The 26,848-nt window shown below is 38.6% G+C and overlaps 1 protein-coding gene across 6 annotated transcripts in view; it reads left to right on the forward strand.

Moving 5' to 3' along the window:
- LOC136879074 (zinc finger protein 143) overlaps nucleotides 1-26,848 on the forward strand; it is a 166,788-nt gene that overhangs the window by 10,762 nt on the left and 129,178 nt on the right. For 3 of the 6 annotated variants that reach the window (XM_067152825.2, XM_067152824.2, XM_067152827.2), the window contains exon 2: nucleotides 22,798-22,901. In XM_067152825.2, coding sequence (XP_067008926.1) covers nucleotides 22,805-22,901 — 97 coding nt within the window. In that variant the 5' untranslated portion in view covers nucleotides 22,798-22,804. Of the gene's footprint in view, nucleotides 1-2,310; nucleotides 2,632-7,360; nucleotides 8,616-22,797; nucleotides 22,902-26,848 lie in introns of those variants that run through there. The other 3 variants (XM_067152822.2, XM_067152826.2, XM_067152823.2) reach the window with 3 other exon arrangements.

Here is a 26,848-nt window from a genome sequence, read left to right on the forward strand (position 1 = left end):
TGCCTACTTTTATTACAAAACACGTGTTATAAAGTGATGCTGATGTTGCGTAGTGCAAGCCTGTTTCTGTGTTAAATAAAAGAATATGTTTAGGCGAAAAGCAGTGAAGAGGCGAGTGACGATGGACAAAAATGATTTGCTGCAAATCAACATTACCGTATACAAAAGAGTTTCCATGCCCCTGACCATCTAAAGTTTGAACCACGTGGTTTGTAAAACATGCAAGTGTGATTTTTTTAGTTAAACATGGAGGATGCGATAACTTATTACAAGTAATGAAAATCATTTTTGGTCTGTATTGAAAGTATCATATAATGTATATAAGAAAATATTTTACCACCTATTCAATACAATGTAGAATGTTAACATATGAGTTAAAACATTGTTGAAATATAATGAGACATGTTTCGCCTCTTCTTATGAGGCATCTTCAGTCAATATCAAAACCTTATTTTACCAGGTACCTGGTTAAAGATTATTCTAAAATGTACATTGTGAAATCATGTATGTAGGATAAATTTTACAGTTCATATATAAAAATGTTTATGAGATAATTAAAAATCTAATACAATGATAAATTCGTGTGTAGTTTCACTTAAGGAAGAAGGCGTCATTTCATTAGAAGTAACATGATTGATTGCTTGAAGCCGTAGTCAATGTTTGCTGTAGAAGGAAATTGACAAGTTAACACATAGTGGAAAAAGTATAAAATAGGTTCAATGTTAAGTATGAAATGGGAAGGAAAAGCATTCCAGTTACTGAGCCAATGTCATTATTTGACATTGGCTTGTATTACTCGAAACATTTATAAGAGATTAGTCAACAGTTCATAAAGTTTGTTTATAATTTAGCCTGGCAAGATTGTGTTCAGCAGATACTTGTAGTTGGACTAATTTGTTGTGAGTCAACCATGTGAGTTTGCCGAAATAATAATGGGCCATCACTCGCTATGATTTGATGCGAAGAGGGTGATGATATTCATTGCTTGAAATTGGAAAGTTTTGTAAGTGAGTTGATATCTTAAAAAAAGATTGTTGAAATAGTAGTTGTTATTTTCTTCATCCAAATGACAAGTTTTAACATTGATTGTGAAACGTATGTTGTTGAAGAATATTGTATTGATTTAATGGTTGAATTGGGGGCTGTTGAATTATGCTGTGATTCTTGTTAGTGGTTGGTTCTTTGGTGTTGTTGGACTGTTGACTTATTGTGGCACTTATCTCAATAATTTATCACATCACGTCACACGGGTACATCAGCTAGTTTTGGACAAATTCCCTTCTCTTGACTGTGATGAAGCATGCAGAAGTATTGGATGCTTCATTGAGAGCAACTACTCGTTTTCATTAGTGTTGTTGTTGAATTGTCTCATAATTGAGAGCACTGCCCATGTCAAACTGGAAGTGGAATTTGCTTCCTATCAAGTAGTTCCTAAATATGAAGACATTTCAAACTGTGAAACAATGGATGTAGCATGGGCTGCAATTTCAAAGCTGAAAGATGCTTCTGGAAACATTAAGTATTCAGTTGTTCCCCAAGTGATACCGTTTTAGTGATCCTAACAGCAATGCTTCAACTGAGCAAATATTCTAAATTGTTCACAAGAATCACGTTGACTTTCAACCAAGTATGAGTACAAGGACTCCTAGTGCTGTCCTGGAGGAAAAAACAAAAATCTTGTCATGCACTGAGATATGCTATCAAAAGCAGTTTTCTGAAAACGATCCCTGTGAGACAAAAGAGGCAACTTTTGAAGATGCTGCAAGAAAAGTAACTTACTTATGCTAGTGTACGTCATTTTTTTTGTTTTTAACGTGTAGGAATAGTAAAACATGTTGAAATTGTTGGAAAATTACTTGTTATAATTTGCCCAAGATGTCGCGTTCCCTACTGACTCTTCTGAGATTCACACTACTGACGACCACCTTTGAAGTTTGGCATCTCTGACCCAGGGCCCTCTGAATTGAAGGTCACTACGGAGAATATTCAGCCTAGGAGCTGGACACCACCCCTCTCTTCCACAACGAAAAATAATCTGCATTCACTCGTTTTCATCTCTGCCATAATTTACCAACATTAAAAATTTAATGGAAATGCAACAAATAGCAGTGCATTACAACAGTGGAAAATGACCTATGACTTTTAGATCCTGAACACACAAAAACTTAACAAAGAATGAAAAAAATAGTCAGTTCTCCCATGGTTCCAGACTTTATATCCACTCTGAATGTAGTTGGTTGGGGTGTTTTATTACAATTTTGTTGTTGTTAATTAAAGGGGCCTTACAGCTAGGTCATTGGCCTTATTGCAATTTTGTCAGGAAAAAAGTGACAGTTGTTCATAAGATTTTGGTTCGGCAGTATATGTCATCTGTATCATATAAGACAAACAGTAGAACATCTAGCAGAGGCAGATGCTGTTGACAGAACCAGTGACTTTTCAACTGACATCCGAGTTCATTAGGCCCTACCAATCTTAGCAGTACTTTGATGTATGCCAACATTCCCATCTACAAACTTGACACTTTAGGTCTGAAGGAATTTCTTTAGAAATACACCATGTATGCATCGCAAGATGGATCTAATTTCAGTAAGAAGTACAATTCGCCAATGAAGAGATGGTAAAAATGAGGTAAGAAAATAAAGATGGTCTTATCTGTGTTTCTACTGAGAAAATGTGGATAAAGAGGATGATCTTTTGGAAACATGTTCCTTGGTTTATTAAATGTTCTAAAGCAGTTATACTTATCAGAGAGATGGTATTATGAAATAACAGTAAAACTATTAAACACTGTCTTGGGAATCCTGTGGTTTGGTCTTGTAAAACATCAAAATGTCCTTCTGTTTGTGATGCTAGTGCGTGTGTGCTAAGAGCAGATGATGTCTTGGCTATGATTCAGTTTAATATAATTCATATAACTTGAGTGTGTTGTGCATTTGATCAAGTGGTAAAAGCAGTGAGAATCAATTATACTGAGGTGGGCCTATTGATTTCTACTCTGGTATCTTCCATAAAGCACATGTAAGAGTAGTTTCCTTTGTAGATTCCTTTGCATATTCAAACCTGGCATCGGTAGTATTTTTTGAAGGGAAGAAAGATGTCCATTTGGTACTCTGTCAAGTTAAGTTCTGTAAAAGATCTCTGATGATATTTGGTGCTTACCTGACGTAGGAATCACAGTATTATTATTATTATTATTATTATTATTATTATTATTATTATTATTATTATTATTATTATTATTATTATTATTATTATTATTTGGTATTGATGTTTGCTGCTGCTGGTGTTCTTGATGGTGGGTTTAGCTTTTGCATTCTTCTTGGTAGCTGGAGCTTTTCTGTTGGCCTAGTAATCCTTTTTTTTTTTTAATAATTATTTTGCTGAACTCTATCTTGCATTCCTCGGATCATTTCCTGGTCTTAATGTGATTTGCTTCTGTAAGGGATGTTAGGAATGGTCTACTTTTAATGGTTGAATGGTAGTTAGTTTTGTTAATTAGTATAGTATGATTAATATTAAGTTCTCTGAGATCCTTCTCTACCTACTGGATCTACAGGGATCTAGTGGCTTCATCCTTGCTGACTACTTTGAAGATCTTATTGGATAGCCTGTTGGAGTCCATTCTATACAGGTGTCCATAGAAAGTCAGCTGTCTTCTGATGGCATCTGTGAGGGTTTCTTGGTGTGGTAGAGTTCACAGTTTGGTTTGTACCATTGCCTCCTACCTGAGAGGATCCTGTGTCCTACTGTCTTTCTCAGGGACTTCCTTCTTGTACTTTGAGGGCCCTCAGTAAGGTCTTCTTAGTTAGAGATAGGCACTCTGCTGCATAGAGGATTGACGCTCCATGAGGCGTTCCGTTTTCTGCAGGCATGGTATGCCTTATTTAGTTTGATTCTCCTCTATTCAAGAGCAACTGTTTCACTAAGGTCTTCTGAAATCCACTATCCAAGATACTTTACAGTTTTGGCTCTCTTAATTTGGTCTTTCCGATGTTGATCAGGAAACCTGTTTTAGCTGCAATTGAGTGAAATGTTTGGAGTTGGGTAGTAGCCTCTTGCGTGTTGTTTGCTAGTAAGGTCATTGGTAAAGACCAGACATGGAATCCGTAGGTTGTCTGCTTTGATCTCCATTTTTAATCCTGGATCTGGTCCATTCCCTGATGATCTTTTCCAGGACACGGGAAAATAATATGCATGGGATCCCGTCTCCTTGTCTCACACCTGTTTTGATTTGGAAGCTCTCCTAAACCTGTCCTTTAAACTTTACTTTGGAAGTGGTGCTTCGCAGGATGGGTTGCACCAACCTGTTGATTTTGTCGTTGAGTCCTAGTTCCCTTAGGGTTTTGAAGGGAGTTGTTCTATCCACAGACTTGTATGCCTTTTGGAATACCAATATAAATGGTCCATTATTGGACATTATAAATTTTCCAGCTAACTCATTCCTCGTTGCCAGTGTTTCACCCCAGTGTGCTAAGTTGGGCTCATCAGTTGGTAAATAGCACACCCACCAAGACGCATGGCTAGTGCATACCGTGAAGGCCACTGCGTAGGCCACTTGGATCCACCGGCAGTGCCAGTGAACTATGGGAGACTTTGTCTCATTACCTAAAATTGATGCCTACCTCGCCATCAGATGATATAGATGTTGATTCCCATAGGGAACGTGAAATATTTGTCCCAAATGAGTAAATTTATAATACCAATATAAATGGTCCGTTATTGGACATTAAAAATTTTCCAGCTAACTCATTCCTGGTTGCCAGCGTTTCGCCCCAGTGTGCTAAGTTGGGCTCATCAGTTGGTAAATAGCACACCCACCAAGACGCATGGCTAGTGCATACCGTGGAGGCCACTGCGTAGGCTACTTGGAGCCACCGGGAGTGCCAATACTCTATGAGAGACTTTGTCTCATTACCAAAAATTTGATGCCTGGCTGGCCATCAGATGATATGGATGTTGATTCCCATAGGGAACCTGAAATATTTGTCCCAAATGAGTAAATTTATGATACCAATATAAATGGTCCAAAATTGGACATTTTAAATTTTCCAGCTAACTCATTCCTGGTTGCCAGCATTTTGCCCCAGTGTGCTAAGTTGGGCTCATCAGATGGTAAATACCACATCCACCAAGACGCATGGCTAGTGCATACTGTGGAGGCCACAGGGGGTATTGAGTTTTCATTCCGTTGTTTTGGATCCTCTTTTGGCCATTTATTTTTAGTTTTTACACAGTTCAAAAATTTCTCAAAATATGTAGCTAATATCTCACAATTTTCATTCTTATTCACAGCCAATTTTCCATCTTCCCTTTGAAATCCCATGGTAGGTGGTTGATATCCATTTATGTGCTCTTTAAAGGTCCTGTAAAAGGTTCTAGTATTGTTCTTCTTAAATTCCATGTCAATACTTCGGATTTCTTCAGATATTTGGTTCCTTTTGGCTTGCCAGAGGGTTTTTGTGGTCTGTTTGTGTACCTCCTTGTATGTCTCAAATTTATTTTCGGTTTTATCTGTGTACCATGCTTTATAGGCTACAGCTCTCCTATCAATTGCTACATCACAGTCTGTGGTCCACATCGGTATCTGGAAATTCTTCGCAATGATGCAAAATCCTTAGCTATATTTGCCATATTCTCTCGAATATCCCCGTAAGTCTCCATTTTCTTCTCCCGCATATGTCTTTTAAATTCATTTCTGTTTTCTTGAAGTTTTTCGTGGTTACTTTTATTGACACATTCGGAGAGAGTCTCTTCTTGTTTAGCGGTAATGGCTTGAATTTTATGCGGGTCAAGAAGTGATCAGAGTCAAGATTGGCTCCTTTCCATACTACCACATTCATAATTTCTTTAGTATTTCTCCTTGAAATTGCAACATGGTCCAGTTGATATTCATCTAGGTCTTTCTGTGGAGCGCACCACATTTTCTTTTTCCTTGGCAGTCTTTTGAAGTACGTGGACATTAATTTAAGATCAGAAGTCTCACATAAGTCAATGTCTCTTCCCATTCTTATTTGTTCTGGTATGAGCTGGATAACCACCTACTATTTTTCAGAACCGCCGTTCTTTCCCGACCTGCGTGTTGAAATCGCCCATCAGAATTTTGACAGGATTGCTTGACGTCTTTAGTAATTCATTCTCTAATTGATACCAGAATATTTCTACCTTATCAGGATTTTTTCTGTTGTCTTCATTTACGGGGGCGTGTGCATTGAATAATGTGTATCTCTTGTTTGCACATTTCAGTGTTAGAGTGGAGAGTCTATCAGAAGGAGAAGAGAAGTCCATTACGGAGTCAATAATTCGCTTTTTTACACAAATGCTGTGCCAAGTTGCTGCAGGTCTCTTCCATTATTCCATTCAGGTTTACCTTTAAAGATTCTATAATTTTCTGAATCAAACATGGTGTCTCTTGCACTGTTAGTATTAGGATATTCTGATTTTCCATATCCAAAGTCCGTTTTAATTTCCCCATCCAAAGTAGAGTGTGTATGTTGATAGTTCCAAAATAGTGGTTTCTTTGTCCGTAAAATTCATTTTAGGTTAGTCGTATTTGTCGTTCGTTCGTCATCAGTTGGGCTACCAGATGGCTCCGACTCCATCTTCCATGTTGGTACAAGCTCCCCAGAATCCGAAGGCGTGCTTGTGCTGGCTGATGCGACGGTGGATTTCCATTACTGGGTACCACCTGGGCCATTTTACCTTGAATGTGTTTCCATCATGCGTAGTGTTAGCTCATGGTAATGCTTGGTGGGACAGATTACTCTGTCTGTGTTAGAACTACGGTTGTTAGCCATAGAGCCAGTTCTTCCGCCCTCTCAGCCATTGGAAAATATCCTCTTTCGCCATCGAGACCGTTGACTGCAGCCCTTTTTGCCTCAGTTGATCCTGGGTGTTTATTTGGCTAACCCTTATTCACACCTGTCCTGCATATTTACAGGAACATTCCCTATCAGCCATATGGAATGCACCATGTCGGGGTTGAGGCCTCCCTCCCCAGTGTCTTCCGTGAAGTTATGCCAAACACCTACTCAGTTCAGTGCCTGACCCCCACGGAAGCTGACCGGGCATGGCATTATTATTATTATTATTATTATTATTATTATTATTATTATTATTATTATTATTATTATTATTATTATTATTATTATTGTTGTTGTTGTTATTATTATTATTATTATTATTATTATTATTATTATTATTATTATTATTATTATTATTATTATTATTATTATTATTATTATTATCCTTATTGTTCACCTAAGACTACTTGAGTTGTTCCATGTTCACTTTCATTTTGAAGGGTTGTTCTGTTTGGCTCTTGTGATCTGCCCAGTACTTTTTCATTCGTTCCGATGTGTAATTTTCTCACTTTGTACGAAGTTGCTGCAGCCCTTCGATATGTCATTTCTGCTGAAAATTTGAGTCTTAAGAAGGTTGTTAATTTTATTTTTGTTCTCTGCATCCGCTGTCTCAATTCCAACTACTTTGAGATCTTGCTGAATTTCTTGTCTTCTTTCCAAGATTTCTCATCACTAGTTGTCGTAAAAGCTGATTTTCTGGCAGTTGCAAGATGTAAAAGAAATACGAGATTCGTTTCTTCTTCATGTTGCTGTTGATTTGGTCAGTCTCAACAGTTTCATTAGAAAGTATTCTCCAGACTCCTGCGACCTAGTATTTTTTATTTATGCAAGTTCTGATGTTGTTCTTTCAGTTTTGATTCACTAATCAGTTTTGTGTTTTTAATTTGCAACAGGGTTTCACAAGCTTAAGTGGCTTCCAGGGGAGTTACGATTTTATAATGATAGCTAGCACCCCATCCACAATGTTCATCAAGTGTAGGAATGCACCACTAGTAAGGTGCTCTCAACAAGAACTCCACTTGTAAACTAAACATTCATTCTGTGTGCTTACTGCTAACCATGCGTGCTGTGCTGTCTGTCTGTACACTATCCCCGGAACAAAGCAAGCATTTCTCCAGTCCACCTGCGTGGCAGTGCTGGTAACTTTTTGCTGCCTCTCCATGTTGAAGAACAGTGTTTAAGGCAGTTTGTACTACATCTTATAATTTAAACTCATTCTAAAGGCAGAGAAATGCACCTTTTTATTGACAAAGTGTGGATAAACCTCTCTATATTAACTGGCCATGATAATGTGATCCTTTCTTTCAGTCATACTTGTACCTGGGGACTTAGTCATTTTCAGCCAATCACTTTTTGTGTTGGGAAGTGTGTACATAAAGCAGTTCTTCATAGACGAGATCTAGTAACCTACATGAAGGTTGTGGATGATTAACTAGTGCTTTGAGAAGTTCATATTAAATGGGACAAGCATTTCAAGGCAAGCCCTTGGAAACAGAATATTAAATAAACTAATTTATAATTTTCACTGCATTCTGTGTCAATGATGGCATTTTTTAATTGGAATTGATCATTGGCAATCGTCTTCTTCATGCAGGATTGTTCTGCCCATGTCAGTTTGAACAGAGACAAGCCTACCACAAGCCAGTAACTTGTCTACCTTTCTCTTTTTTTCCCAGGTCATTTTGTGAAGACTGAGAGGTATCAGTTCAGAAATCATGGAAGAACGACTGACTTGATTTTGATGGAACAAATGTGAATAAACTTATTTTAATCTTGTTCAAGGTAGTATGTACTGTATTTTACAGACTATAAGATGCTATGGAGTATGATATGCACCATATAATATTTTAGAAAAATAACATAACATTTATCATTAGTTTACAAAGTCAGACTAAAGAAATTACTTCTGTTATTAGTTTATAAAGACCAATTACATTTTTACAGTTAGCTTTAGGTCATACTGACACAGATAATTCTTATGGCGACGATAGGATAGTAAAAGGACTAGGAGTAGGAAGGAAGCGGTCGTGGCCTTAATTAAGGCCTGGTGTGAAAATAGGAAACCATGGGATATCATCTTCAGGGCTGCCAACTGTGGGGTTCGAACCCACTATCTCCTGAATGCAAGCTTACAGCTGTATGCCCCTAACCGCATGCCTAACGTGTTCGGTTTTATAAAGACCCAACTGACCTTTAAAATCCCAGAAAATCATCTGAACTTTCTCCTTCCTCTGCCACTCAAACCCTGTGCAGGTGGGGGAGGTAGAATATACCCACGGTATCCCCAGCCTGTCATAAGAGATGACTGAAAGGGGCCTCAGGAGCTTTTAACTTGAGAGCTTGATTAGTGACCACGGGGCCCCTAGCTAAGTCTAGCATTGCTTTCACTTACTCGTATCGGTCTCCACTTATCAGACCTCCCTTGGTCGAATCTTGTTCTCTTCCCACCCTGACGGTGTTAGGGTTGCAAGATCTAAGGCAGGGTTGGCGAACCTATGACACGTGTGCCCCTAGGTGACACACAAACACGATTTGTGTGGCATGCCACACAACATACCAACATATTTTAATGTTATATTTTAACAAAGAAGTATACTTTTTACAAATGCTATTAGGTTAAAGCAGAGCCTCCGTGGCTCAGGCGACAGCGCGCCGGCCTCTCACCACTGAGTTCCATGGTATTACGTATCGAGGCCTAGGAAGTCTTTCATTTTCATGCCCTTTGTGTCCGACTCATTGGCTGAATGGTCAGCGTACTGGCCTTCGGTTCAGAGCGTTCCGGGTTCGATTCCCGGCCGGGTCGGGGATTTTAACCTTCATTGGTTGATTCCAATAGCCCGGGGGCTGGGTGTTTGTGCTGTCCCCAACATCACTGCAACTCACACACCACACATAACACTATCCTCCACCTCAATAACACGCAGTTACCTACACATGGCAGATGCCGCCCACCCTCATCGGAGGGTCTGACTTACAGGGGCTGCACTCGGCTAGAAATAGCCACATGAAATTAAATTAAATACACTTTGTGGCCCTTGTCTTTCTTTGGCCAATATCTTCATTTTTTGAAGTGTCGAATCCCTTCCATATTTTCTCTCTGATTAGTGTTATATAGAGGATGGTTGAATTGTACTTCCCCTTAAAACAATAATCACCACCTCCACCACTCCATGTGAAATTTGTGCTGGACAAAGCCGAAGCGGGACAGGCTTTTCTCCGGGCACTCTGGTTTTCCTTGTCATCTTTCATTCCAGCAACACTCTCCATTATCATTTCATCTGTCAGTCATAAATCATTGCCCCAGAGGAGTGGGACAGGTTTCGTCAGCCAGTACAATTCCTATTCTCGCTGCTAGTTTTTATTAGGTTAAAATAAAAATATATATTTTATTCTTAAAATGTACATGTTTTTAAAATGTAATTTTTTTTTTATGTTTGCAAAATAAAATCATGAAAGATTCACTCAAATGTTATTTAATACCTAAAAGAAGTCAGAGGAGGTGGTTTCATGATGAATTTTGAAGGAAAATAACTGATGGCTCGCAGACAATAGAAAATAATAGACACAATCTTAATTGATCCTGACCTAGGGTATCTTTCATTTTCACGCCCTTGTGGCTTTTGGACTTATTCTTTTTTTCTTCTGATTAGTGTTAAGTACATAATTGTACTTCTCCTTAAAACAATCATGACATCTCCCGTTTTGTTATCTTCTTCTTCTTCATACATGTCGCAGGCTTTACTGCCATCAGAAGTGTTACTTATGCCATTCTTGGTGAAAGTTTTAACAATAATGTCATCACTCACTCTAGACGATGATTATTTCACTCACTGAAATACTTGTTTGATTGTAAGCTGTCTTAAGGCACTCTGCGATATGAATTAATTTTGGTTTTAATCCACTTGCTTCATTATGTACTCTTTCAAGGGTTTATTTATCGAGACCTCAAGGAATTAGCTTTCTCATAAGTTTCATTATGGAGAAAGTAAGGTATGCTCCCAGAATAGCACTAAGCTCTATATTTACGTGCCCCATTTTAGTGCAGTAATTTGAATTCACACATCAGAATTCTATCCTCGGTTTCAAGTATAATACACGCCTGAATTTTGGAGGTGATTTTGTGAAGAAAAAGTGCACCTTATAGTCCATAAAATACGGTATTTAATTTTTTGGTAGTATTCCTAGTTCATATTAAAAACAGACAAAAAACAAAAGGAAATGAAAATTTGTGAGAAATGAAGAGAATAATTCATATCAAGCAGAAACATCAGAAATTTAACAAATATTCAAGAATCCCTTAAAGATAATCCCATGTTCTTGGTCCTATATTTAAACGCTGTAGAAATAATCCTTGAAAATATGTAACATTGGCTAGATGAGTAGTTTTGAAAGAATGAAATAATTGTTCCTTTACATGGGAGGTTTTATATTCCCACCATTCTGTACTTATAGATATACAAATACGTATGTTAGTAAATGTTTCAGTCAGTTTTTTTTGCTATGGGCTTTACGTCGCACCGACACAGATAGGTCTTATGGCGACGATGGGATAGGAACGGCCTAGGAGTTGGAAGGAAGCGGCCGTGGCCTTAATTAAAGTACAGCCCCAGCATTTGCCTGGTGAAAATGGGAAACCACGGAAAACCATTTTCAGGGCTGCCGATAGTGGGATTCGAACCTACTATCTCCCGGATGCAAGCTCACAGCCGCGCGCCTCTATGCGCACGGCCAACTCGCCCGGTTGTTTCAGTCAGCAAGACCGCATTAGCTGAAGAAGGTTTCACTGACTGAAACCAATACTATCATATACTTGGTGGAAATATAAAGCATTCCATTTAAAGGAATAACTATTTCATAAGTTAAAGTTAATATAAAACAAACATGATATTCATCAATTATACTTTTGAAAGCTTATTTGATTTTTCTAGCAGGTACATGAATATGAACAACAAAAATATAAACACAACTACAGGTCAGCAGAGGAAGTAATAGAAAATATCAAAGAAACATGAAAAAACAAAAGGACAAGCCAGGCTGAGTAGCTCAAATGGTAGAGTGCTGGCCTTCTGGGCTCGTGCTGGTGGGTTCGATCCGAGCTCAGTCTGATGATATTTGAAGGTGCTCAGATATGTCAATGTTATGTAGGTAGATGTACTGGCACCTAAAAGAACTCCTACAGAACAAAATTCTGGCATCTCTAGCTACTGTAAAAGTAATTAGAGGGATGTAAACCCAGCATTTCACTGGCTTAGGACCAAAATAGTGTGTGTACAAAAATAGCTAAAATGGCATATTTCATGTTTTTTTAAAAATATAGAATGAAACATATTTGCTGCCAAAACAGCGTATGATTTTAATATGTTTCAAAATAAGCCTCTAGCATAACTAACTTGCGCAAAATATTGTTAATGCCTGAAAATCGTAAGTTAAGATACGTCGCTTTGCTGCTAAGGGATATGAGAAAATTTTAGAGCAGTATTAGCATAAGTGTAGATATGCTACTTTGGTTCTAACTGAATCATAAGAGCGCATTAAATGTTTGTTATGCTTGCCACCTTTTACCTTAGTGCAATAATGCTGTAGCGTGAACCCTTTACTGTTACCATTTTATGGATAGCTGCCCGGCCGGAATTACTATGTTTTCTGGCAGGGGCATTTAAATCCCAATAGATGCAGCAGCGTAAATGTCACCTTTTAAAGAAAACAACACAGTAGTCAAATGAATAAAGATTTTTTTTTTCATTTTGTTTTAAATGTTCAGTCGTTATATATTATTTTGTACTTCCCCTAATTTTGAATCTAAATATTGCCCAAGTATCCTATACCATTTCATTGTTATTGTCCGCCCTTATATCGTCAGCGTAATGTTTTGCCAGGTAGTATCAACAGTGCCAGTTTTTCTTTGTGAATATTCGTCTGCTCTAACTGAAGTAAGTAGCTTGGGGCCTAACAGCATTCATTCCCTCGCCGTAGTTTTATTATTTAGTGTAAGGCTTTTAGTGCCGGGAGTGTTGGAGGATGTTTGAGTCACCTGATGTAGGTCTATTTGACTCCCTTGGGCGACCTCCACATCTGGGTGTGGGATGATGAAATCTGGTGCTGGCACATAGTCTACTCCTATCCAGTAACACCAACCAGTCTGCTGAAGGGACAGTGTTCCCATCCGGTGGACGAACCAACATAAACAGCGTCATATGCCCTCACTCCATATGAATACTGTGGAGAGGTTTGGAACTGAATCCTGGCTTTTGGCATGCAACCTAATGCTGACTAACTTTCTGATGGTGAAACTTTTCCCCACCAACGCGACTCGAACTGGCTAACCACAATGTTCAAATACTATAGACTTGATGCCGTAACAATCATGCCACCAGGCGCTTGCCCTGTTAATGCTGATTTAGTTCACAACTGTAATTCCTTTTACCTGTGGTTCTGATTACATAATGAGTTGGTTGGCTCTTGGTGGTATTCACACTCTTAGCTACATTCTCTTGCCACCTGAGTTCTTAGCTGTTATTTTATATTTATTTATTTATAATTTTATTTATTTATTTGTTTGTTTGTTTGTTTATTTAATTATTTAATTAATTAATTAATTAATAAAATTGCTACCTTGTAGTCAAAACAGTTGACTTTTGACATGGCAGAGTTCACAGTTTTGTCCACTGCCGATCTTCTTATTGCAATATATGATCTGTTGGTTGATGATCTGGTTAATATTCAGTCAAAATGAATCTAAGATAATTGATCATTATGGTTAAAATAATTAATTCTAGAGCTGTTATGCAACAATAGTTTTTTTATCACTGCATTTCTCCGGCCAGCATTCCATATTATGCTTTAATTCAGTACTGAATATCCAGTCTGTTCCTAAAAATTCTGTTTCCCAAAATTCAGTTTTGATGGCTTACTTTTGCTGTAATGAAACTGATAAGAAAATTAAATCCTTATATTAATCAGAAGTTGTTGAATATTTTCTATTTACCATGAACAGGTTGAAAGAAGACAAAAAAAAAAAAAAAAGACAGAGAGAAAGTGATGGGAAGGATGTATATGGTGATCACTGTGGAAAGGGAATGATATTTCCTTAGGCTACTACTTCTCCATGTAAGAAGTCTCTTAGGATGGTAGACATCACTGTCTATGAAGCATTCAAGGAAGCTGTTCAAGCAGGAGAAGATAGTAACTGAAGGCAATGATGGTGATAATTATTTTAAGAGGAAATTACAACCAAGCATGTGGCCATGCGGTTTGGGTCCTGTAAGCTATCAGCCTGCATTCAGGAGATAGTGGGTTCAAACCCCACTGTCAGCAGTCCTGAAGATGGTTTTCTGTGGTTTCCCATTTTCATACCAGGCAAATGGTGGGGCTGTACTTACATTAAGGCCATGGTAATTCCTTTCTCACTCCTAGACCTTTCCTATCCTATCATTGCCATTTTTTAATTTTAATTTCGTGTGGCTATTTCTAGCCGAGTGCAGCCCTTGTAAGGCAGACCCTCCGATGAGGGTGGGCGGCATCTGCCATGTGTAGGTAACTGCGTGTTATTGTGGTGGAGGATAGTGTTATGTGTGGTGTGTGAGTTGCAGGAATGTTGGGGACAGCACAAACACCCAGCCGCCGGGCCATTGGAATTAACCAATTAAGGTTAAAAAACCCGACCCGGCCGGGAATCGAACCCGGGACCCTCTGAACCGAAGGCCAGTACGCTGACCATTCAGCTAACGAGTCGGACATCATTGCCATAATTTGTAATTTTAAGAAGTACATTGAATTTCAACACGGACTCATAATGATATTGATTACTTGCAACATACCACTTAGTCGAGCAGCTTATCTCCGTTCTCCCAAGTCTTCCCAGCCCAAACTTTGCAACATTTTTGTAACGCTACTCTTTTGTCGGAAATCGCCCAGAACAAATCGAGCGGCTTACCTTTGGATTTTTTCTAGTTCTTGAATCAAGTAATCCTGGTGAGGGTCCCATACATGGAACCATACTCTAATTGGGGTCTTAACAGAGACTTGTCTGCCCTCTCCTCTACATCCTTACTATAACCCCTAAATATCCTCATAACCATGTGTAGAGATCTGTACCCTTTATTTACAATCTTATTTATGTGATTACTCCAATGAAGATCTTTCCTTATATTAACACCTAGGTACTTACAATGTTCCCCAAAAGGAACTTTTAACCCATCAACACAGTAATTAAAACAGAGAGGGCTTATCCTATTTGTGAAACTCACAACCTGACTTTTAACCCCATTTATCATCATACCATTGTCTACTGTCCATTTCACAACATTATCGAGGTCATTTTGCAGTTGCTTACAATCTTGTAACTTATTTATTACTCTGTACAGAATAACATCATCGACAAAAAGCCTTACCTCTGATTCCACTTCTTTACACATATCATTTATATATATAAGAAAACATAAAGGTCCAATAATACTGCCTTGAGGAATTCCCATCTCAGTTATTACAGGGTCAGATAAAACTTTGCCTACCCTAATTCTCTGAGATCTATTTTCTAGAAATATAGCAACCCATTCAGTCACTCTTTTGTCTAGTCCAATTGGACTCATTTTTGCCAGTAGTCTCCCATGATCTACCCTATCAAATGCCTTGGATAGGTCAATCACGATACAGTCAGCTTGACCTCCTGAATCAAGTTATATCTTGCTGGAATCCTACAAGTTGAGTTTCAGTGGAATAATCTTTCCTAAACCCAAACTGCCTTGTATAGAACCAGTTATTAATTTTGCAAACATGTCTAATATAATCAGAAAGTATGCTTTCCCAAAGCTTACATGCAATGCATATCAAACTGACTGACCTGTAATTTTCAGCTCCATCTCTATCATTCATTATTTTATACACAGGGGCATATAGCAACTCTCCATTCATTTGGTATAGCTCCTTCATGCAAACAATAGTCAGATAAGTACTTCAGATATGGTACTATATCTCAACTCATTGTCTTTAGTATGTCCGTAAAAACCTTAACAATTCCAGCTGCTTTTCTAGTTTTCAACTTTTGTAACTGTAAATATCGTTGTTATCGTAGGTAAATTTTAATACTTCTTTAGTATTAGTCACCTCCTCTATCTGGACATTATCCTTGTAACCAACAATCTTTACATACTGCTGACTGAATACTTCTGCCTTTTGAAGATCCTTGCATACACACTCCCCTTGTTCATTAATGATTCCTGTAATGTCCTTCTTGGAACCTGTTTCTGCCTTGAAGTACCTATACATACTCTTCCATTTTTCACTAAAATTTGTATGACCGCCAATTATGCTTGCCATCATGTTATCCTTAGCCGACTTCTTTGCTAGTTCCAATTTCCTAGTAAGTTCCTCAATTTCTCCTTACTTCCACAACCATTTCTAACTCTATTTCTTTCCAACCTGCACCTCCTTCTTAGTATCTTTACTTCTCTGTTATAATATAGTGGATCTTTACCATTCTTATGGTTCATGGTGAGGGTTACTGTAGTTACATCCTAGTTCGTGAACCATGGGCAACGGCTGAGTGGCCTAGTATGTGGTCCTGAGAGTCGGGATACCAGTTACTATGGAATTTGAGTGGGCATCTCGGACATATTCTGAGTCATGGCCCTCCTTGTGCTCTGGCGGCTAGGACTATACAATCCACCGCTGGTCCACAACCCGTTAGAGGAAGAGATCCTCACTTGGACTATGTGTAAGTAGGGTAGCATCCTGCTTCATGAATTTACCAAGGTCAGAACATTTAAAGCAAGCCTTGGACCTATGGGAGTAACGGAGTCCCGCTCCCATTTGACAGGCGAGGGACTCCTTGGAAAAAACTTGGCGAACAAAATGGAATTTGATGGGGAGCTGTCAATATTAATGAGGCTTATGGAGGAAAGAAAGTAGAACTGGCTGAGTCAGCTAAGAGGATGCATCTGAATGTGCAAGGAGTAAGTGATATTCGGGTAAGGGGAGATAACGAGTAAGAGATAGGAGGTTATAAAGTGTACTTGACAGGTGTTAGAAAGGGAAATTGTTTCTGTCAGACATGTAAATGAGTGAATGATATGGGTAGATTTTTCAGTTGGAGGAATTAGGACGAGAATTGTCTCAGTGTATTCACCATGTGAGAGTGCAGATGAGGATGAAGTTGACAAGTTTTATGAAGCATTGAGTGACATCGCGGTCGGGGTCAACAGCAAGGATAGAATAGTGCTAATGGGTGATTTCAATGCCAGAGTGGGAAATAGAACTGAAGGATACGAAAGGGTGATTGGTAAATGTGGGGAAGATATGGAAGGCAATGGAAATGGGAAGCGATTGCTGGGATTCTGTACTAGTAAGGGTTTAGCAGTTACGAGTACATTCTTCAAGCATAAGGCTATTCACCGCTACACATGGGAGGGCAGGGGTACCAGATCCATAATAGACTATATTGTAACCGACTTTGAATTCAGGAAATCTGTTAGGAATGTACGAGTTTTCCGGGGATTTTTTGATGATACAGACCACTATCTGATCTGTAGTGAACTAAGTATCTCTAGGCCTAGGGTAGAGAAAGTAAAATCTGTCTGCAAACGAATAAGGGTAGAAAATCTCCAGTACGAGGAAATTAGACAGAAGTACATGGATATGATTAGTGAGAAGTTTCGAACAGTAGACAGTAAGCAGGTTCAGAATATAGAAAGAGAATGGGTGGTATACGGGAATGCTGTAGTAGAAACCGCAAGGGAATGCTTAGGAACAACTGTGTGTAAAGATGGGAAAAAGCGAACATCTTGGTGGAATGATGAAGTAAGAGCAGCTTGTAAACGTAAAAAGAAGGCTTAGCCTATCAGAAATGGCTCCAAACAAGGGCCGAGGCAGACAGGGATTTGTACATAGATGAAAGAAACAGAGCGAAGCACATAATTGTTGAATCCAAAAAGAAGTTGGTTGATTTTGGTAATAACCTGGAAAGGCTAGGTCTAGCAGGAGGGCCTTTCTGGACGGTAATAAAGAATCTTAGGAAGGGAGGGAAAAAGGAAATGAACAGTGTTTTGAGTAATTCAGGTGAACTCATAATAGATCCCAGGGAATCACTGGAGAGGTGGAGGGAATATTTTGAACATCTTCTCAACGTAAAAGGAAATCTTCCTGGTGGTGTTGCGAATAGCCAAGCTCATGGGGAGGAGGAAAATTATGTTGGTGAAATTATGCTTGAGGAAGTGGAAAGGATGGTAAATAAACTCCATTGTCATAAAGCAGCAGGAATAGATTAAATTAAACCTGAAATGGTGAAGTATAGTGAGAAGGCAGGGATGAAATGGCTTCATAGAGTAGTAACATTAGCATGGGTTGTTGGTAAGGTACCTTCAGATTGGACAAAAGCAGTAATTGCACCTATCTGTAAGCAAGGGAACAGGAAGGATTGCAACAACTATCGAGGTATCTCATTGATTGGTATACCAGGCAAAGTATTCACTGGCATCTTGGAAGGGAGGGTGCGATCAGTCGTTGAGAGGAAGTTGGAAGAAAACCAGTGTGGTTTCAGACCACAGAGGGGCTGTCAGGATCAGATTTTCAGTATGCGCCAGGTAATTGAAAAATGCTATAAGAGGAATAGGCAGTTGTGTTTATGTTTCGTAGATCTGCAAAAAGCATATGTCAGGATACCGAGGGAAAAGATGTTCGCCATACTGGGGGACTATGGAATTAAAGGTAGATTATTAAAATCATTCAAAGGCATTTATGTTGACAATTGATGGTAGAATGAGTTCTTGGTTCAGGGTACTTGCAGACAAGGCTATAATCTTTCACCCTTGCTGTTCGTAGTTTACATGGATCATCTGCTGAAAGGTATAAAATGGCAGGGAGGGATTCAGTTAGGTGGAAATGTAGTAAGCAGTCTGGCCTATGCTGACGACTTGCTCCTAATGGCAGATTGTGCCGCAAGCCTGCAGTCTAATATCTTGGAAACTGAAAATAGGTGCAATGAGTATGGTATGAAAATTAGCCTCTCGAAGACTAAATTGATGTCAGTAGGTAAGAAATTCAACAGAATTGAATGTCAGATTGGTGATACAAAGCTAGAACAGGTCGATAATTTCAAGTATTTAGGTTGTGTGTTCTCCCAGGATGGTAATATAGTAAGTGAGATTGAATCAAGGTGTAGTAAAGCTAATGCAGTGAGCTCACAATTGCGATCAGCAGTATTCTGTAAGAAGGAAGTCAGCTCCCAGATGAAACTGTCTTTACATCGGTCTGTTTTCAGACCAACTTTATCCTTTATGGAGCAAAAGCTGGGTGGACTCAGGATATCTTATTCATAAGTTAGAAGTAACAGACATGAAAGAAGCAAGAATGATTGTTGGTACAAACAGGTGGGAACAATGACAGGAGGATACTCAGAATAAGGAGATAAAGGCTAATTTAGGAATGAACTCGATAGATGAGCTGTACGCATAAACTGGCTTGGGTGGTGGGGTCATGTGAGGCGAATGGAGGAGAATAGGTTACCTAGGAGAATAATGGACTCTGCTATGGAGGGTAAGGGGAGACCAAGACGACGATGGTTAGACTCGGTTTCTAATGATTTAAAGATAAGAGGTATAGAACTAAATGAGGCCGCAGCACTAGTTGCAAATAAAGGATTGTGGCGACGTTTAGTAAATTCACAGAGGCTTGCAGGCTGAACGCTGAAAGGCATAACAGTCTATAATAATGATGTATGTATGTATGTATTTATGTTTACCATTCCTTACCACCTTTAAAGGTACAAACCTGTTTTCACATTCCTCAACAATAGCTTTAAAACCCTCCCAGAGTATGTTTACATTTTTATTTACCATTTTCCACCGATCATAGTTACTTTTTAAAAACTCCCTCAAGCCTGTTTTATCAGCCATATGGTACTGCCTAATTGTCCTAATTTTAATACCTTCCTTTCTATCACATTTATTTTTAACTACGGCAAAACAGCTTTGCGATCACTAATACCATCTATTACTTCGGTTTCTCTATAGAGCTCATCTGGTTTTATCAGTCCCACCATCTCAAATACACCCCTGGAACAGGTAGATCACTTCTCTTACCATTAAAGTATTCTCTTGATGCTGTGTACCTCAGGACATGCAAAACAAAATGTAAGCATGTATATTTTTGTATCTCTCTTCTATCAGATTTTCTTGAATAAAGATCTAACAATATTCACCAAACTGATGGTGAACCAAGCTGTTGTCATCTCAACATTTCTCTATGGATGTTAAATCTGGACCCTGTACTGCTGTTCCATCACTTTCACCAGCAGAAACTTTGGTCCATTATGAACCTTAAATGGCAGGACTCTAACTAATATTGCAGATCTCGAAAGGGCTCAGCTGAACAGTATAGGAGCCTCTATTAATTTTCTTTGGCTTAGATGTATTAAAAATCAGATCAAAAATTAGATGGATGGCTTTTCCGGCGTTGAAACGTTAGATGCATTAGCCATATCCATGAGTGATAATAAAATCCTTTGGAAAATTCTGTGTTATGAACTCAGCAGTGGTGTGAGGCCTTAGGGTGCCATTCTCAAGCACTACAATGATCAGCTTGAGAAGGCCATGAGGAGCACAGGAATATGTTAAATACTTGGCACACACTTCCAGAAGATACACCTCAGCTGCTGTAGTATTGTTTTAACAAAAATGTTGACGAGAGGAATTAGGTACTCATCCAAGACAGAAACTTTGGCAGACGCAACCACTCCTCCACCTTCATTAATGTAACATATGTAGGCACATATTTTATGCAAGGATCGGCCTGTTAAGTCATCAGCGATGTCTGCATGATGAAAAGATCTGCAGGCAAGAAATGTACACTGAAACACGAGTTCGACTAACCTCGGATATTACAGTTGGTGAGTTCATGGATGTCAATCATTACATAATTACATTTACTCTACTCTGACACATCATTCTGTAAGAATTAAAAATAGTCTAATATAATTATGATTTTGATGTTGAATGTCCCTTGAAACTAACAGTTCATCAAACATCATGATTTTACACAAGAATTCAGTTCACCGGGCGAGTTGGCCGTGCGGTTAAGGGCGCACAGCTATGAGCTTGCATCCGGGAGATAGTGGGTTCAAGCCCCACTGTCGGCAGTCCTGAAGATGGTTTTCCATGGTTTCCCATTTTCACACCAGGCAAATGCTGGGGTTGTACCTTAATTAAGGCCATTGCCGCTTCCTTCCCACTCCTAGGTCTTTCCTATCCCATCGTCGCCATAAGTCTTTTCTTTGTTGGTGCGACGTAAAGCAAGTTTAAAAAAATTATAATAAAAAAATAATTCAGTTCAGAAGGATATTAGGATCAGATTTATGAGCTCCATATAATGAACATTTTTGCATATATATATATATATATATATATATATATATATATATATATATATAAATAAATATAAAATATTTCACCATCATAATGTTGGCCAGCAGGGTAGGAGAGGTGGTGGTATACAATTTCTATTCACTAGATTGCTTTCCTAAAGCATCGATTCTATTCCAAACTTTCCCAGAGTGTTCATGTGGAGTGAGGGCATATGACGCTGTTTATGTTGGTTCGTTGTAGGTTGGAGACGTAAAGCTTTGAGCAGACCCTTTGGTATTATTTTTCAGTTGTAAGCTATGTGCCAACACTGGGTTTCGCCCTCTCCCTACCTCACTATCATCATCATCATCTCCGTCCCCACCACGCACTCATACATACACATCCATGAGTGTCAAATATAGAGAGACCTGCACCAGGTGAGCTGAATATGTCCTCGGACACTCCCAGCACCAAAATTCATACAATAAATAATAAAACATCATCATCAATGTCCCACTCCAGTCGCCCGGGTGTGGTTAATAAATTTTAAATAAATTACGTATATTAGAGTAAAACAATGAAAAAGACGTTTTATTGTAAAGAACCTGAATAAACAATCAAAGACTGACAGACTTCAGAAAATTGGAACAAGGATTGGAAGAACCTGCATGTTGCATAGACAAAAAATACCAGAAAGATGCACAGGAGCAGGTAATACCTAACAAAGTCTTATGCAAAGAGCTAGAACCCATCACAGATACTATGCATAAGAGGAGACTGGGATTCTTTGGACATATCATGAGGATGCAGGATTCGAGACTTCTGAAACACCTAGTACAACACAATCTCGTCTCAAAAAATACCTCACCAGGATGTAAATGTGTCAGAGAAGTAAGAGAAGATCTGAAGGGAATAGGCCTTACAACAGAAGACACCACAAATAAGATAAAATTGAACACAAAACTCAAGAATACAAATCTCCACTTTACCCTTACGTGAAACAAACCCACAACATGCACATTTTCAACCGAGGATAGGTCACGAAGATCGGAGCGTTTGAAGAAGTACTGGGAGGACCGCAAAGCCCGAGCGATTCCTTCAAAGAGACCTGAACGATAGACTGACTAAAGTGATCCTATGTGGTCATAAAACAAGAAGAAAAAAGAACATTTGCCATATTGATCATAATTATGTAGTCTCTTGTCCAGTTGGTGAGTTCAAGTCCCAAGCCTGTCAAATGGCTGTTGACTTCCAATGTTCTGTGTTTGTTACACTTGTCTTCTTCTAACAGGGATATTTTGGGACTAAGGAGAGTTTTGTGTTTACTTATTGCACTGTGGAATAATCGTTAATAGCATATAACCATGATGTTTCAAGTCCTTTAAAATTCAGCGACACATCACATGTTATGATATTTTGGGACTAAGGAGAGTTTTGTGTTTACTTATTGCACTGTGGAATAATCTTTAATAGCATATAACCATGATGTTTCAAGTCCTTTAAAATTCAGCGACACATCACATGTTATGATTTTAGAACTACACCTAGTTGAAATGCTAGATCTTCATGGGGGCATAATATTCTTATTTGTATTGTTCCAGCTAAGTGATGAGCAGCGACTCCTCTGAAGCATCAACTACTACAGCAGTTGTGGTGGGAGAAGCTGTTGTTGTGGACAAGGAAAGCCTACTCATGGGCCCTCTTGGTGAGTTAATACCTAAAAGTCAAACAGATATCGAGGATTTGTAGACAACATGTAATTATGAGAGTTTATTTTGGTTTATATATCCTCAGTTGTGATATCCCTGTGTGATATTCTCTGGAATTTATGCATTCTATTGCCATTGATTTATAGCTGTGCTACTTGAACACAATACCAAGACCATTATTATTAGTCACCAAACTTGCCACCAGGATTCCTATAAACCTCATCCAAAATCTCCTTGAATTGAATATGTAAAGCCAACCTCTGCCTCTGAACCACTCAGGCAGATATACAGAGTGTTCCCAAAAATGTGGATAGCAATAGTTCAGCCTGAAACAATATAATGTCCCTATGAACATACATCCTATAGTTATTGTACTGGAATAGCCCTATCTGGCACATTCCACTTTGAATAGTTGTAGCCATGTTTATGGACCAACAGTAAAACATCTTTGCTACAAGAAGTGCTCAAAATGTCCACCTGGTGCCCGAAGCACACCTGAACATGCTGTGTCATTGATTGTCTGACATATTCAAACACTTCATACATTGCATAGTGTTTATGGCAACCATGTTCCATACAGTGGCAAAACACTGCAATATCTGTAACAGGTGCTACATAAACAATGGCCTTGAGATGTCCCTGCAGAAAATTTTTACTCCATTGGATTGAGATCCAGAGAGTGTGCAGGCCAGGGAGTGGTCTTGCACGGCCTATCCACCTGTACGGGAACTGCTCATCCAAATAGTCTCTGGCCACTGTATTCGAATGTACTCCATAATGCATGAACAGTGTATGGCACACCAGATCCAGCGCTGGCCGGACATCAATAATGAATGGGATAAATACATAGTGGTGTGTAGATTCGCCTCAGTGCATTGATGTTTATTGTGAAAATTGGACACATCATCGTTTGTAAAGCCGGCTTCATCAGTAAGCAACAGAGATGCTAATAATTGCTTATCACTAGAGCCCGGAAGTTAGGCAAAATGCCTTTTATTATCTGAGTGGATATATCGGTCACATAGAGACCAGTATGTTTTCGTACGTTTGGGAACGGTAGGACCAGTTATTATTTTGCCTTTTTTTTTCTTTCTCTCTATTTTAGCTTCCGTAGCCTAGTTGATAGTTTATTGCATTTTTGCCTTTTTAAGTTGTTATGGATATTTTGTACTCTTATTTAAGTATTCAAATTAATCAATGGAAAGGAAAAGATATAATTCCAATGTACTGTATTAATAATAAAGAAAAAAATTAATAGATAAAAAAATACTTACATAAGCAATGTTTTCATATTATGCAAAACTCTACTGAAAACTCCACAAGCCAAATCATCGAGAAAGTTGCCAGGTCCCATCCTTGCTATGTAAACTTAAGTGCTGGTGGTGGTTATTGTTTTAAGAAGAAGAACAGCTTGGTAACCATCTTCTAATCAGAAGGAAAATGGAAGATGCTTGTGCTTGTTGTTTTAAGGGGCCTAACATCGAAGGTCATCGGCCCGAAAATGGAAGAGATCCTATACTTAGAAAAATGAAGGTGTTGGTGAGAGAAAGGAAAAGGCCACGAAGGGCGTGAAAATGAAAGACTCCCTAGGCCTCACAAATCTAATACCGTTGACGTAAAGAGCTGACTAAGGGAGTTTATAATATTTAAGTTTATCTTAATATTCTCTGACTAAGGGAGGTCGGTCAGTAAAGGTAAGAGCGAGGAACCTGACACAAGTAAGCAGAAGCAATGCCAGACTCAGCTAGGGGAACCGTGGTCACCAACCCACACTCCCAGATAGAGATGCCCTAGTCCCCCTTTTAATCGCCTCCTTTTATGACAGACAGGGGATATCGTTGATGTTATTATGTCATCCCCATCCACAGAGGGATGTAAGATTAAAAACTAAAATGTGATGCAGATGTGTGTTAGTAGCTTACATTTGGAAATTCTAAGTTCCCATGGAGGGAATTAGAATTAACATGCTGAGTTACCAGTTGACTGTTTGGTACCTCAGTGCTAAGTTTTATCATTAATATGAAATTTTTTTTGTAGAAGCCTCAAGTTTTAACTTACCAGCTTAAAATGTTTATTAATGTTGGTTCTTTATAAATCTAAATGCAAATGTAAAATCCTACACTTATGTTCAATATTATTTTGAGAGAAAACAAAATTACACTTTTTGTGCCCACGCGTACATCATCTTTGTACAAAGTAAAGACCCCAGAATAAAATTATTTCCTGAAAAATCTGTAGGCAACTAATACATGTAGCTCCTTACAAGTACATAAGTTGTATTTTAAAATACTTTCTAAACCTGGAATGTGGTGACAACTCAATGTTTTCCACTACTTGTTTGTGTTACCCATTTGTTTCATCAGCAACCAGCTGCACCAACTTCACTGGCAGAATAGTTATTAAAAAAATCATTGATTTTGGGGTTGTCATCAAACACTACTTGGCTCCCAGAGTCTGTCACAGTTACTTGAAAGTCTCATGGAGGAAAGTCATCTGCCTGCCACGAAAATAAGGATGAAATAGCCTTTGAACTCACAGTGTTTTTCTTCCTTCGTTTAGAAGGAGGCTCTGTTTCTTTCTCACTTACAATATTTCCAGCACCCTCTGTATCACTCTCACTTTAAAAATTGCTTAACAATTCATTAAAATCATCATCTTTATCATCACTTTCGGCTGTGGTTAATAACAGAAAGATTCTTTCATCCAAAATAACATCGCTGCGAGAGCAACTAGCTTGTTGTTCCACCATTCTTGTTTACATCACAGATGAGCTCCACAGACATCTACAAAAAACTTTGTAAGTTACTTTCCGAAGCTATAAGCCGTGATCAAGTACAGTAGTTGTACATAATGCCCAACAGATGCCCGAACATGCCAGAGATCAAATCGGCACTCCAGAGTGAACTGGGAAACTCAAAATAATTGAAGTTCTCATGCAACGTCTATAGACGGGCGTAGCAGTGGTGGACCGGCCTCATCAGCCCATCTAGAGGCGGGCGTAGTACTCATCGGGTTAAAGCAGCTTTGTTATTTTAGTGCCCATTTTTGTCATTATAAATGCCTATTTTAATTATTTCACTGCTTGTTTCCTAAGTGCTTATTTGTCTGCCTATTTTAGCAAAAATAAATGTCCGAACTTCTGGGCTCTACTGAACACGAACACACATATACAGAAACTATGTAAAAGACTCGAAGAAAGGCAGGAAATCGGCCTCGGTACGTGCTTTTACTCTGTGAAGTTAATATGGGAGAAGCTGTCGTTGATGTAAAATGTTCCATTCAGGGTACTGTCCCATGCCTTTTGTTGCCTCTAACCATCGGATGCTGTCACGAGGATGCCGTGCAATGAAACTGAGAAAACTCTCCTCCAAAGCTACCGATTGCGTTTGGCAGGATCAGGCAGCATGTCAACTTTGTTTTGTGTATCAGTATCTGACGAGACCTATTGACAGGACTTACAGGAACTTTTTTCTCAAAATATTTGGAAAGTCTTCATTCTTCTTACAAATCACTGAAACATTGATTGCACCAATGTTCAGTTGATCAAAATATATTTTCATTGTCCAGTATCAACAATTTCTGGAAACATTGTCCTGAATATCCACTGGAAATTTTGTATTGTTGTAGAATGTTGAACATCTTGGTGTTTTCCTGTCACTTGTGTCTTCCCTCTTCTTATAATCTGGATAGCATTAGAACAACTTTGCCTTACTTCAGTGTATAAGATACTACACAAGCTTATTTTGCATACGCAAAATCAGAACTGCATGCATCTTTATTCTTGGAAACTTTTCATTCCTTGAGGATGGATTGATTTGATTCATTGGTCGGTCGGTTGGTCCCTTAAGCACTGTTCACTTGTGCTATCAGTAGATGAATTAACAGACATAAACTTTGATAATAAAATAATGATTTGTAACAAGATCAGGTGTATATATAAATA

Source organism: Anabrus simplex, chromosome 8 (genome assembly GCF_040414725.1).
Source record: "Anabrus simplex isolate iqAnaSimp1 chromosome 8, ASM4041472v1, whole genome shotgun sequence".
In the NCBI taxonomy this organism is placed as follows: domain Eukaryota; kingdom Metazoa; phylum Arthropoda; class Insecta; order Orthoptera; family Tettigoniidae; genus Anabrus; species Anabrus simplex.